This window comes from Poromitra crassiceps (genome assembly GCF_964638095.1).
Source record: "Poromitra crassiceps genome assembly, chromosome: 13".
Taxonomy (NCBI): domain Eukaryota; kingdom Metazoa; phylum Chordata; class Actinopteri; order Beryciformes; family Melamphaidae; genus Poromitra; species Poromitra crassiceps.
The window spans coordinates 39,829,137-39,844,136 of NC_139644.1; the positions used below are offsets into that span (position 1 = coordinate 39,829,137).

The 15,000-nt window shown below is 44.2% G+C and overlaps 1 protein-coding gene across 1 annotated transcript in view; it reads right to left on the minus strand.

Annotated features, from left to right (window-relative positions):
* LOC310788558 (voltage-dependent T-type calcium channel subunit alpha-1H-like) overlaps window positions 1-15,000 on the minus strand; it is a gene marked incomplete at both ends in the record, with an annotated part of 117,707 nt that overhangs the window by 12,320 nt on the left and 90,387 nt on the right. Inside the window, 5 exons of the mRNA XM_083650091.1 lie at window positions 5,087-5,165; window positions 7,585-7,655; window positions 8,188-8,321; window positions 8,948-9,057; window positions 9,827-9,978. Coding sequence (XP_083506217.1) covers window positions 5,087-5,165; window positions 7,585-7,655; window positions 8,188-8,321; window positions 8,948-9,057; window positions 9,827-9,978 — 546 coding nt within the window. The remainder of the gene's footprint in view (window positions 1-5,086; window positions 5,166-7,584; window positions 7,656-8,187; window positions 8,322-8,947; window positions 9,058-9,826; window positions 9,979-15,000) is intronic.

Below are 15,000 nucleotides of genomic sequence, written 5' to 3' on the forward strand. Positions count from 1 at the left end.
CTCCAGGTGCTCATAGTCCCTATGAGTATTTTTAAAACCAGGGTAAAAAATATGGAGGAAGCTGAAATCCAGGTCTGCAAATGTTTTGATCCATAATGAACCCTGTTGCTGAGTAAATGGATGTGTATTTTCTTACGTTTTAGATGTTTTTGTTTGTATTGTTTATGATAAAATGTGTCTGTAACTTTATGCTGCTTTCTTGGTCTCTTGAAAAAGAGATTTTCAATCTCAATGAGACTAACCTGGTTAAATAAAGGTCAAATAAAAAATAAATAAAAAAACGTATTTAACAGTAATATAGTGGTAAGCATAGCTGCCTTCCAAGCAGCTGACCCAGGTTCATTTCTCACCATCGCAGTGTTAATTTAACCAAATTCCCCACAGGGATCATTAAATCTTATCTTATCTTGTCTTATGTATATATGTATTTCTATAGATGTCTGTCAATCTATCTATCTATCATTAAACATACTACGCCTGAAGCTGGCAACTATACATCATTGCATAAGTGACTCTTTTCCCCATGGTGCAGCCAAGAGCATCACAAGCCAAATTCAGGTCAGGCAGTCAGTCATGAATGCTTAGGTGATGCGCTTCGTCAGATGGCTTACAGAGGGGGCGCTGTGGGTCTGCAGTACAGGAGGCTTACAGAGGGGGCGCTGTGGGTCTGCAGTACAGGATTTGGGCTTGTTTGAGAACTGTGGGGTAGGTGCTATTTAGGGGTACATGGAGAGAGTGCAAAAACATGACTGCTGCTGGGATGCACTCTTCTCTGTCATTAATTCTTCATTGGAAAAACACTGACTTGAGTCAAAACAACAACAGCGGCTCGGCCAGCTGTTTACGCTTGACGTATCGCTCTAACAGGCAGCCTGGATTATGTGAGGAGACTATATGTGAGGTCTACCAACCAAAACAGTCCTCAAGAAGTCAACGCTGTTCGGTATAATGGCGTGAAGCAGCGCCTCTCTTTTTGCTCTTATAGAAAGTCTGAAAGATCAACGCACCGACTCAGGTCAAGACAACTAGCATGAAACAAATCCAGTTTCCGTGGCAACAGTGTGAAAGTTGTGCAAATGTGGGATCAGCGCCGGAACTAGAATCCTCATCGGTATTTCAAGCCTAAAAAGCTTTCGAGCAGAAAGCAACACAGTCCCCACAAAGATGACTTCCACATCACCTCGTTAACTTTCATTCCACACCAACGTGACTGGGCTCTTCTGATAGGCGGGCCAGACTAAAGGCTGGGGAAACCTTCTGATAGGCGGGCCAGACTAAAGGCTGGGGAAACCTTCTGATAGGCGGGCCAGACTAAAGGCTGGGGAAACCTTCTGATAGGCGGGCCAGACTAAAGGCTGGGGAAACCTTCTGATAGGCGGGCCAGACTAAAGGCTGGGGAAACCTTCTGATAGGCGGGCCAGACTAAAGGCTGGGGAAACCGAAGGCTGATTGAGGAAAGTGGAGCTGATTTATTTATTTTCTTAAGCCTACGGTAGATATTCGTCTTGTATTACATTTCAGATTCATTTCAGAACATTATAGGCACAACCCTGACTGCTACATTTTAGGCCTAAAAATGGTTATTTTATAGTTGAAAGATATTGAAAAATCGGGAAAACGTCATCTATCAGCCACGGCCACGAGCCCGGTCCAATTAAAAAAATAAATAAACATAGGCTATAATATTATAGGCTGTGTGTGGTAGTTGAAACATAGTTTCAAGTTGACGTTTATTTACATAAATACTGTAGGCTACATACAGCACAACACAAAAGGCTGTTATTTACCCTTTGTCGCCACCTGGTGAGTAAATATATATGTAACTAAAACCATTAAAACTTTTTTTTTCCATGTATCTACTGGTCCTTGGCACAAAAAAGGTTGGCAACCCCTGATCTATCAGCTCTGCAAATACAGAAATATTGGTATCACTATCAGGCTTAAAAAACAAACAAACAGGTCATCCATTCCTCTTCATATCTCCCCTTGCCTGACCTTCTCTTCTATCTCTCCAGCCTTCTGCAGAGTAAATACTCTCTATATGTCCGCGTCTCCCAGCCTTCTGCAGCGTAAATACTCTCGATGTCCGCGTCTCCCAGGGGAACTTCACAGCTTAGATGGCCTTCTCTCCGCTCCAGGGCAAACACACACCACAGAATCTTTTGAATAAGCTAATTCAGCCCGATGTTGCCAAACTCATCAAATCCCTGTAGTGTGTAGTGTAGTGTAGTGTGTAGTGTGGTGTAGTGTAGTGTAGTGTAGTGTAGTGTGTAGTGTGTAGTGTAGTGTGTAGTGTGTAGTGTAGTGTGTAGTGCAGGGATACTCAACTTGCTTTGCCCGGGGGCCACTTTTGTGAAATGATCGAAGGCCAGGGGCCAGTTAATAAACAAACAATATACATTTTTCTGTAGCGGATTGTAGGTTTTTTGGGGTGTCAGCCAGAGTTTAGTCAGACAATGTTGTGCACACCGGATAGTTAGTTAGGTTAAGTTAGTTAGGTTAAGTACATACATAAGTGCCTGGGTAGCAAGCAGACGGCGGTATTTGACAATTTAGCAGCTAAATCATAGATTATTGAAAGATATTCCATATTCCAGACTGAAATGCTATAACAGAAGTGGGGTATTGGCCAGAATGACATGAACATTTGGACACTTATTCAGTGGGTATCTTGCATGTTGCATTCAGGTGCACTGTAAAAACAAATATTGTGTGCAATTCCATCGCGGGCCACACAGGGGGCACCCGCGGGCCGCAAGTTGAGTATCACTGGTGTAGTGTATAGTGTGTAGTGTAGTGTATAGTGTGTAGTGTGTAGTGTGTAGTGCGCACCCACTCTCAGTGAATAAGAAAGAGACAATCTTGATGCTCGGATGAGCTTTGGGAACCCGGCCCGGGGCTATTAACCTTTCATCAACCTTTCTCTCTGTTACCAAAGACCTTAAAAAGTCAAACTTTCGGAACTAAGACTGTCTAGTTACAACTTTGACATCTTACGCTGGTCTAATTAATACTTGCAAAGAACCACATGCTATCCTAGGCTGATTATACAATATGGCAGGCTGCGTCTGAGGGTCACATTGATATAGGCGTAATGTTCTCCCTATAGGCCGGATTTATGTCGTCATGATATGAGACTGAATTGTCAACTCGTTGCACTCCAGTCTTCCCCTAACCAATCATAAGAGACCAACATCAGATGATGGTCAACAAATGTGAGCTATAGACGGTTTCAAATGCGGTTTCCCAGAGCTGCAGCTCTGCCTGCTATTGGTCAGTGATCGACAAGCTACGCGATCACTGGACAGGCGACCTGTCAATCACCCCCAAAACAGTCTTTTCTATCGTCTATTTGAGTCTAAATGGGCAAGTTATATAAAAATCCCCCATCCCCACCTGCCCCCATACAGTTGTTACGAAAGGTGAAATTAGCTATAGGCCTATAGGCCCAAACCATGTTTTAGTCCATTCTGTAAACATGCTTAATAGCCTAATCTCTGTTACAAAGTGGGGCATTTTAACATAGGGGTAGTCTCGCTGGCCAGCCTCCCCTCCCTACCGTGAGAGGAGTCTGGCTGCACGGAAACAGGCTACTGGGATAAGCCCTCCGCTGCTCTACAGCTGCTCCCCATTGGAGCGACTGTTTCAGTCAGTGAAAACAACAACGCTAACTAGCTAGCAAGCTAACGGCAGAAACCTACACGCTAGCTCGTTGCTACATGCTGAAAATGGCAAGTTGGATTGTTGGAAACTATTTTCCAAGGGCACTGCCGCCAAGCGCCGCCCATCGCAATCCCACTATGGAGAACGACTACCTTCCGGGTCCGGCCTCAAGTGGCCATTCGAGGAACTACAGCTTTCAGGATCCCTTCCGCAGCTTCCTCAGTAAAACCCCCGAGCTAGCCCACTGGTCCTACCACACGCACCTCCACACTGTAAATGTACTCTGTGCATTCTCTCTCATAACAGCAGCCTCCCACTTATACATTGATAGTAGTTTCTAATATTCACATCCTGCGTGCATGTAGACAGTGTTTGACCAGAGCACCCTCTGATGATCAGCACCATCAGCTCATCCCCTCTTCTCATTCCTCCTCCAGCTCTGAGTCAAGGCCTTGATGGCTGCGCTTTGAGCCTCCAATGCAAACCTATGGAAGTCCATTCCTGTCACTCAATACAATCAAAACAAATCCCCTGTGTCTGAGCTGGTTTGCTTGTATGCTTTGTTTATTGTTCTGTAAACATTTGAAAATAAAATATTGGAAAAAAATACAATAAAAACAAAAACTACTTGATTCTGAGTTTAGAGCTCATCAAAAAAGTTAGATATCTGAGATATACATGTCAAATCACAATTGTGCGTGGGGGGTCAAAATACTGAGATATAAACTCAGGATTTGGTCTTTTTATGTCCCCCTTAACCCCCCCTTCTCCCCTCATTTATTGAGCAGTGGGGATGGGCTTCCATAGAATTCACTATCTCCTGATGAAAACCTGAAGCTCCTCCATGAAGAATCCCCTTTGTTCTACCTAAACTAACCCAAACCAAATAGAAAAACAGCTAGATAGGGGAACATATTTCTCCTTTTTTTTTTATGTAAAATAATCAAAGAAATAAATTGAACACAGACATTCATCCCTTTTTCTAATGCCAACAGCAGAGGGATAATGAGGTTTTACCAAGAGCAACCGTTTCTTCATAACAGGAACTTTGTTCATGCTCTCCCCTCAGATGCCTTTTTGTTCATCTGCTTTCGTTCTTATAGAGAAGAAACCAGTGCAGGATGGAGCCGGCCTATGAGCAAGCTGCATGCAAATGAGTGTGATCATGAGAATGTGATATTTCCCCGGGAGACGGGGGAGAGAGTCAGAGAAGGAATTTGATAAAAAAATGCACAAGTCGTGACTGTGCTAGTAATGAGTGTATAAAGAGCTTTTCTTCTCAAGCTTGTGGATGGCGGTGGTGTGTCTGCACGTGTGTGCGTCTGTGTGTGTGCATGCGTGTGTGTGTGTGTGTGTGTGTGTGTGTGTGTGTGTGTGTGTGTGTGCGTGTGTGTGTGAGAGTTTTCTCAGTAGTGTGACTGACCCAGTCTGCCGAAGAGCTCCACTCCCAGCGCAGCGTAGATGAAGAAGAGCAGCATGAAGAGCAGACCCAGATTCCCCACCTGGAAGCAATAGTCGACTGGTGTCATTAACTGTTTTGCATTTGACCCTAAGTTAACCACATAGGATATAAAGAACTAATGCCATTAACTATATTAGATCAGATCAGATCAGATAAAATAAGATAAGATAAAGATAAGATAAGATCGGATCAGATCAGATAACTATTTTGCATTTGACTCTACTGTAAGTTAACCACACAGAATATAAAGAACTTATTTGTGGGGGGGGGGGGACATATTCAAAATGGGCCAGGTTCAAACTGCATTGAGTGACATACAACAATGAGAGCCGTTCCTAGTCACACTTCACTGTCTGATGTGCACACTGAAGCTTTACTGTCTGATGTGCACACTGAAGCTTTACTGTCTGATGTGCACACTGAAGCTTTACTGTCTGATGTGCACACTGAAGCTTTACTGTCTGATGTGCACACTGAAGCTTTACTGTCTGATGTGCACACTGAAGCTTTACTGTCTGATGTGCACACTGAAGCTTCACTGTCTGATGTGCACACTGAAGCTTTAAGCTGTGTTCACACCGAGATATTTATTTTTCGCTCTGTCGCTTGATTCAACCCTTTGGAATCGCTCTGTCGCTCTGTTTAAATCGCTCATCAACAGGCACACGAATTGACGGACATGTGGGGGCTATAACGTTACGCAATGTCATGATGTTTGTCCACTACGAGCCACCGTAGATGTTTACAAGCTAAGCCTATCAGCATGCTCCTAACGCGAGCTCCATACCGGTAGTACAGACTTCACTTCATGTCAACTGTCAGCCTGTCAATGTGGTTTGTTGCCACACAATAAACCAGCGGTTTGTTCCAAGCCAGTAGGATCCTTGACTCGCTCTCACACGGCAGCCAATCAGCGTTGAACAGCGAGCGACTGATGCCAGCGTATTTTCGCTCGAGTTGGGATATTTCATCTGGGGCGACGAGCGTATTTTCTCCCTATCGCTCTGTCTCTGTCACTCGGACGCCCAGCGATTTTTCTCCCGGGCGAATATACGCTCAATCGCTCGTTTGCATTGACTTTGTATGCAAACTCGATGCCAGCGAAAAACTTTAATAGGTCGGTGTGAACGCAGCTTTACTGTCTGATGTGCACACTGAAGCTTTTGGGAGTTTCGCTTGCAGACAGGTTTGAATTTGCTCCTTTAATTCAGTTTGATTCAGGACGACTGCGCCGCAAGATTGAATTGGAAACTTGCCCTGGGGACATTGACTGGAGAAAATCATAACAGATATTTTGGGCTATTCTGCTTATTACACAACACACTGACACTCCACTCTCCATCTGCATGGCCAGAGTGACTCCACTCTCCATCTGCATGGCCAGAGTGACTCCACTCTCCATCTGCATGGCCAGAGTGGAGTTCTGAAGAAAACAAAAGGCATTGTGAAAGCAAAGGATCATGGGAAAAGGCATTGTGAAAGCAAGGCATCATGGGTCGGATTGTTACAGTCATGTCTGCATCAGATGCCAACTGACTCATCTGAATGTGAACAGCTGTTCTGCAGCTATTTGAACTACAGATTGTTTCTTTTTATTTTTCCTCTATGCGCATATCCATGGAGAATCACATTGAGAGCCTTAACGAGCGTTAATGACCCATACCAGCTGGTGGGGGCGGAGTTTCTGCAAGCAGACAAACGGGGATTTCTCAGTGCAGAAAACATACAGAGAAGGTAAACACTGTCCATCTGCTTACTGCATATTAAGAGATTATAATGATACAAAGAGGGTTGAAAATTGAACAACTGAACATTGAACAAGGTGCGCGTACCCTATAGTCACGTGGGGGGTGGGGGGGTGGGGGGGTTCGACTGTGTGATCTGGCTCTCCAGCACAGCGCAGTAATCCAGCCTCTGTCCATGTGGAGAGCTGGATTCATGGAACGTCCGTTAATCTCAGCGCATTTGGAGATTTCTTGGCCTCCTCCATGAGCCCTGGCTGCCTCTGTCTGACTGTCTCCTCTGATGCTCCACTCACAGCTGGAGCATATCTGGATGATGCATCTTGATCCCTTAGGTCTTTTGTTTACCTTTCTAACTGCTCCGAGGCTCATCAATACAGCTGTAGAGCCGACACGTCTCTTCAGTCACGTTTTTGTGACTGCATTTGATATTTACTCACGTATCATAAAACTGATTGGAGTGCAGTCTATTGTGGGGTTTCAGGCATGTAAAGAAAGCCGCATGCACAAGTGGTTACGCTCCGAATCTGCATAGTACTGACAGCTCTTGATTTACATATTGATCCGCTAAAACAGTGTTGGAAGTGGCACCACTGTGAAGTGAATGAGTCAAATTATGCATCAGGCCCCAGTGTGAACACACACACACACACACACACACACACACACACAGACACACACAGACACACACACACACAAATATGCAAAAGTGTTGACCTGAGGCAGCGCCTGCATGACGGTGTCCAGCAGAGATCTCATCCCAGTCGCCATCTTCAAAAGCTTCAGCACTGAGGAGAGATACAGGAGCAGTGTTAAACAGCAACTGATTATTGATCATATATTGATCATATATTGATCATATAGGGCCCTATCTTCGTACAGGCGATATCCCCTATTAGCGCTTGCGCACCTGTTTGCGCGTGCCTTAAAGCAGGGAAGATTGCAGTCCGCTGTCCAGGTGTTATGCCGAGTTTTGCACCCCCGCCAGACAGCAGCAAAACGCATCCCCACCTCACGGGAACATATTGTAATGATTTATACAGAAACATAACTGTTTAAAAATGATATAATTGTTTGGGTAGACGTGACCTCCCTGTTTTTAAGTTAAAACAGCCCCAAAATATGGTGGCGATGCATGGTGGTGCGGGGAAGCATAACTCGTCACAACAACGGGCGCAAGCGCAGATTAGAGGCTTGTCGAATCGCTTGTCGAATCGTGAGGCCAGTGAAGATTCACAGCCCTAGTGTGCGTGCATAATTGCGTGTGTGTGTGTGTGCATGCTTGCGTGCGTGTGCATGCGTGTGTGTGTGTGCGTGCACCTCGTGCTATCCTGAGCACTCTCATGATCCTGATGATGGTGGGGTTGATGGGAAGCGCGGCGTTCATCTTCAGCTCCTCCAGGGTGATGCCCATGATGGACAGCGCCACGATGGCTAGGTCCAGCTGATTCCACCTACACACACACACACACACACACACACACACACACACACACACACACACACACACACGAGCATGTGGAGAGTCAGCCTGATAACTCAGGAATACATTGTATGGTAACCAAACTGTATAGAGTACATGTGCAGGTATGTTATGTACTCTGAGCTACTAAACATGTCATTTGGCCTATAAGGGTTGCTATTATAGCAGCATTTCAAATGGTAAAAGGCCATAACTCGCTGACTGTAGTCGATCATAGGGACACAGTTCCTTGCTTGCTGGGTTCCTTGGGCCAAGTTGCATCGACACATATAGGCCACTTCCATTTCCATTCCACCCACACATTTCTTTTGTTGAATTTCGTCCTAAAAAAAAATCAGCTACATATTTTGTCCAATCTTCACCAAGCCACCACACACAGCATGTGCGCATTTGTAGCAGCAGAATTGTGATAGAATATTGGCAAAAAAAAGTGGTCGGGTTTGGCTGACGCTAAGTAAGTAAGTTACTAATCAGATCCACTACATTTGAGAGATTTATTGAATGAAGAAGTTCAGGCTATCTGGATATAACTCTTCACATGAACATTACATCATTCATAAATAATAATGTATTGATTGTAGAGCATGTATTTGCTACCTGTCTTTGAAGAACCTGTGTATCCCGAACGCCACGAGCTTCAGCAGAGCCTCCACCACGAAGATGCAGGTGAAGACGTAGTTACAGTACTTCAAAACCTCCTCTAGATACTGAACACACACACACACACACACACACACACACACACACACACACACACACACACACACACACACAAGAGAGACATGAGAGACACACAAACTTATTTCCAACGCAGGACCCCTTGGCGTCAATTCTTACCACGATATGGCCCTAAAATAATAATCAGGCTATTTCTGCGATAAGAATATTCTTGAAAATACTGAATATTTTATTGTATCATTAATTTCAAGAACATATAATTGCAACAAAATAAGCGTTATAATGTTATAAATTATGTCAGCATAAACGGAACATAATGTTATAAATTATGTCAGCATAAATGGAACAGTTTGTCTCAAATATTCAAATATGCCTTCAAATATTACCGTGGTTTGTTGCACATGCTCTTTTGTAACCAAACCACGTCCACACTACTGAAGCCACTCCCACTTTTGGAATTAACTCCTCCCTCGTGGAGCCACTTTCAGCCATGCCTGTTGCTGTGTGTACGTCATACGGTTACGCAGCGTAACGGTGTGATGTCATTACATCAACAAGTGGAAATATTGCCATTATCACGATATCATGATATGAACTTTTAACGATATGAATATGAATTGTAACGATATACCGGTTACATTCCTCCGCCGCAAATTTGAAAATGTCACATTGGTTCATTTGAAGCGTCGACGAGTCTATGTAACCCCTAGTGTGTAGGTGTGTGTGCGTGTGTGTGTGGGTACGTGTGTGTGTGTGTGTGCGCGTGCGTGTGTGTGTGTGCGTGTGTGTGTGTGTTACCTGCGGCTGGTTGTAGTGCTCCACGCTCATGGTGCAGACGTTGATACAGATGATGATGGTGATGAAGAGGTCCAGGTAGTAGCTGGTGCACAGCGTGTGGATGGACAGACGCAGCGGGGAGTAGTCCGCGTAGTACGGCCTCTGCTGGGCCTCTGGAACACACACACACACACACACACACACACACACACACACACAACACACACAGATATGGGGACATACAGGCGTACACAGACACAGGGAGGGAGAGACAGGTGACATTTGAAGACAGACGCACAGGCAGAAGTGCGAGTGTGAATGGGCAGATCTTAAACATGACACGTGTGGCATGTTTACATGGTGGCACAGAGAGGGTCCCGTGGATGTGAGAGTCGTAGGCGATTGTTCATAATATGTCTCAGTTCACTGTCAGCTGAATGAAATAAGAACACGTATATGTATATATATGTATATATATATATATATGTATATATGTATATATATGTATATGTACATATATACACCGTGTCCCTATTAATAATAATTATTTATAAAATCATGGTTTTACAGTTTTTATAGGCCCGCAGTACAAAGCTGTAGATAAATATCTACGTCTGGGGCACAACTCTTGACAAGTGGTTAAGAACAGCCCCCTAAGACCGAAACAGAATGTGTGACAGACATATGAATTGACCAACCACGGACCTCCTTATTTGCGTGACACAACCCGTGGGGCAGTACATTTTTGAACGATGCGCCAATGCACACAGAGAGTTGGAATTCCGTAACAGCCCAGCCAATCAGATTTTACCATAGGAATTCCTACGGCAAAACCAGGAAATGCTAACTTATGATTCAGACCCTCCGTCGCTGGAAGCATGCTGACGTACGACGTTGGGTCTCATCACATGAGACCACAGTTTTTACAACTGTGGTCAACAATATATCAGACTAATCCTAATTCATGATGGAAATGTATGTTTTATAATTCTGTGTGTGTGTGTGTGTGTGTGTGTGTGTGTGTGTGTGTGTGTGTGCGCTATGCGCGCCCGTGCATGTGTGTGAGACCCTCCCATGTGCTGTACACCATGCCCTGGTCCAAAGCATGCAGACATGCCCTCGATGTAAACATGAGAAGCTGTCCTGTCCACTGACAACACTTAAGTCATCTATTTATTTCATGTAAAAAAAAACTAAAACAGTTTCTTGGACTGATGTAAAATGAAAAACTAGCCAACGCTTGAACGAACTGTGGGGCCTATCTTGTACAGGCGATATCCCCTATTTGCGCTTGCGCATCTGTTTGCGTGCCTTAACGATAGCAGACCACGTCTCCAGGTGTTATGCCGAGTTTTGCACCTCCGCCTGGCAGCAGGTAAACGCATCCCCACCTCACGGGAGCATATTGTAATGATTTATACAGAAACATAACTGTTTAAAAATAATATAATTGTTTGGGTAGATGTGACCTCCCTGTTTTTAAGTTAAAACAGCCCCAAAATATGGTGGGGATGCAATTACTCGCGGGGGAGCATAATCCATCACAACAACGGGCGCAAGCGCAGATTAGAGGCGTGCCAAATCATTTATGCACGGCGCAAACGGGATTTGGGCGGTGTTAACCACCACAATTATTCACAGGTGTGGCCTGGCAATGCCTGGGTGTTACATCAATCGGATTCCCGTCTTGCAGTCCCTGTAATACAGTTTGCGTGAGGCATGCTGTAATTCTCCCCATGCGTAATTTGGATAGGTGTAGGCCTATTGACTGTATATATTATCCCCATCTCATAACGACACCATCACATCATATACCTGTTAAAAACATCTGAGTTTTGATGCAATTTGGGTTATTTCGTTGACTGGGGTGGGACAATAGAAACGTGTTTGCAGCGGGTAAACGGCAGAGAGAGATGGAGAGAGCTTGTGACAGATCGGCTGTGGTGCCAACGACCCTCTGGGTTATAGCAGGTGAAGGTGAATAGCCTATTGCAAGTAGGCTACAATGTACAACTTCATTTACCATAACCCTTCCTTGCGATGTGATAAAAGTTTCTCAGTGAATTATAGTTGATTGCCTCACCGAATAATCTGCTGGTTACCCAATTTTAGCAGCAGAATTGAATGTCCTGGCGTGGCACGTCCGTGCGTAATGACGTTTCTGCGCTGCGCAGCATGGAGATTATGGTGCGCTCAAGTGCAGCGAGTATTTTAGCGCCTAAGAGGTGCTTTTCAAAGCTCTTAGCGCAGAGTAATTGCGCGCTGCAGAGGATAGGATAATGCCATCTATCCCCACATTTTTGCGCTGAAACGCCTACTTTGGCATGTGGCACGCCTATGTCCAGTACAATTATAACAAATATGCGCTTGTGCACGCCCCCAATTTGCATCGTGCGCAGCGTTAAGCGCTAAATTAACGGTTTTGCGAAGATAGGGCCCACAGTCTTTATGCACTGTAGTGGTCACATGACTGTAACATGCTCTTTGCTTTTCATCAGTATTACATCATACGAGTGAATGTATGTTCATTGTGGCTGATGAGGGTTGATACACGGTTGATACAAAATCTGAAGATTGATGACTTCTTTTATTTTCTTTTTTTGTACAGCTTTTGAGCCTGTGCACCAGCTGCACATGACTAGATTGATGACTTCTTTTATTTTATTTTTTTGTACAGCTTTTGAGCCTGTGCACCAGCTGCACATGACTAGATTGATGACTTCTTTTATTTTATTTTTTTGTACAGCTTTTGAGCCTGTGCACCAGCTGCACATGACTAGATTGATGACTTATTTTCCTTTTTTTGTACAGCTTTTGAGCCTGTCCACCAGCTGCACATGCCTCTTTGTTTACATCTATTTACAGCTGGGCGTCTCCAGCTTCTACTTTTGAAGTCCATGAACCAGTGGCCAACTGCTGTATCAGCAGTATCAGATAAAAAGCACAGGAACATGGAAGTATAGCAGCCTTATTTTCAGATAAACAACCGTGCATTTATTTTTATTTTTATTTTTATTCTTCTTCTTCTTTTTTTTTTTTTTTTTTACTTTTATCATGTGTTTAGAAAAGGTTTGATAGGCCTGGAGTCACAAACTGTCTCTGCCTACAAAGCATGTCAACTTGGATCTCCACTTTCAGCATTTCTGGAGAGATTACAATTTCCCAGCGGAACGAACAGAAGATGTGAGGAACAAGTGGCCATTTTGAAAATATAGGGACCCATTATAAACAACGACACGCTGAGAAAATCCTGCCTTGTAATGTTACTGTGCGATCAATGTGTGTTGATACTTGGATATGATTTTGATTTGTGGCCAGTCAGGCATGTGAATCTATTTTCTATCAGCGTCTTTTCCTCACCATACAGGTATTCTCTGTTCCCAACCTTTTCTCATTTGGATGTTTTGGGTGTGCCAGCATGTGTTTGTATACTAATCGTTTTCTTTCTAAGGACTTAACACACAGCAAAACATATCAATTATCAACTTCCTTGCTTTTTTTTTTTTTTACCCACAATGCTTGTGGGTATAGCAGCCAAGGTGCCACAGCTGCTATGTTTCTGAGTCTGCCAGTCAAAGCATGTTTACAGGTAATGCACTCTTACCAGCCGTGTGGAGAGACGCCTCCGGGGGGCGGGGCCAGGGGTTGCACATGCACTCTGGGGTGAGGGGGGGGGGGGGGGGCAGGAGCATTCTCATTCACGGACGCAAATCTTACGAGTAAAATCCCCCCCCGAGGCTTCATTCAAAGACGCATCCAGACTCGAGCCATTTCACATGCAGACGGTTCCTCTTTAAAAGGCGAAAATCCTTTATTTTATGGATTTATTTTTATTTATTTGGGGCGGTAATAAAAAACGATGCCTGGTTTCCCATGCAGGGGGTGCGGGGGCGGGGGGGGGGGGGGGCTGCAGTCAGGTACACGCGTGAGACTGGCGTAGCTCACACCTTATACCAGTGATCAATCACTGTGTGCATGCAACCTTATCGGCAGAGTAAAATGTCGGGATCGTAGGTTTCTGCAATACAAATCGCAATGTAGATTGCAAACAAAACGCTGCCTTTCCCATGTTAAACGCAAAAAATAAATAAATAAATAAATAAATAAATATATATATATATATATATATATATATATGTTTAACGAACTAAAACAACTTGGTTAAGGGTTAAAGCCCCAATCAGTAACTTTTCCCCCTTCCTATAAAAAGAATCGTCATTGAATATGGTCCAGCGTATTCTAAGAGGGAGAATGTCACCTCTATTGGTCCCACACCGCCCTCCAAAGACCTCTCCTGGCACTAAGCATTTTTGTGCGTGCGTCCCGGAGGCAGCATGTGTGGCATACCGCGCATGCGCTGTGTACAGCTGAAGCGCTGTGTTCAGGAAAACAAGGAAGTAACTCGGTGCAGATTTGCTACGAAAATGACGTTTCACGTAACTATGGTTTATTATTTCATCACGTGGTGAGTACCCGATGTCACAACATGTACATAAAGCTTTCTGGGGCTGTGTTTTGTTGGCTTTGAATGGCGATATCGATACCGATGCTATTGCACCCAGAGGGCGCAGTTTCTCCAATAGCAAAACTTGGAAAAGCTGTTGAATGGGGCTTTAAGATGATGGTTTGGGTTAGGCTTAAATAACATAAATGTTAGGCTTAAATAACATGCATGTCAAATTGACTCATGGGTGAAATGTAGACTTTGGACACGCTGTGTCCATGACTGGGAATTATACCCTCCATCCACCCCAGTGCCCCCAGCCACAACACCCTTACTGGCGCTATTTCAATAGCAGACTCTATGACGTGAATAACGATGACATACACCAGGGGTGGCCAAACTATGGCCCGCGGGCCAACTGCGGCCCGCTGCCCGTTTTTTAAGTGGCCCGCCATGAATTTAGCAACAAACAAAAAAAAATGCTAAAAACGTTTTTCCGTTTTAAAGTTTTAAAGTTTAAAGCGGAAAACGAAAACGAAAAAACGAAAACGGGAAAAAAACGGAAAAACCAAAAAATTAAGAAAAAGAAACGGAAAAACAAAAACAAAAAAACTGACAGAAACATACAATGCGGACATTTTATCGTGGCGACCGGGCTGTTTTGTGAGCTAGCCAGTCTCTCTCTCTCTCTTTCTAACTCTCCCTTTTGATTCATAGCTCTCATCCTCTTTCCCTTCTGTCTGTCTCTCTC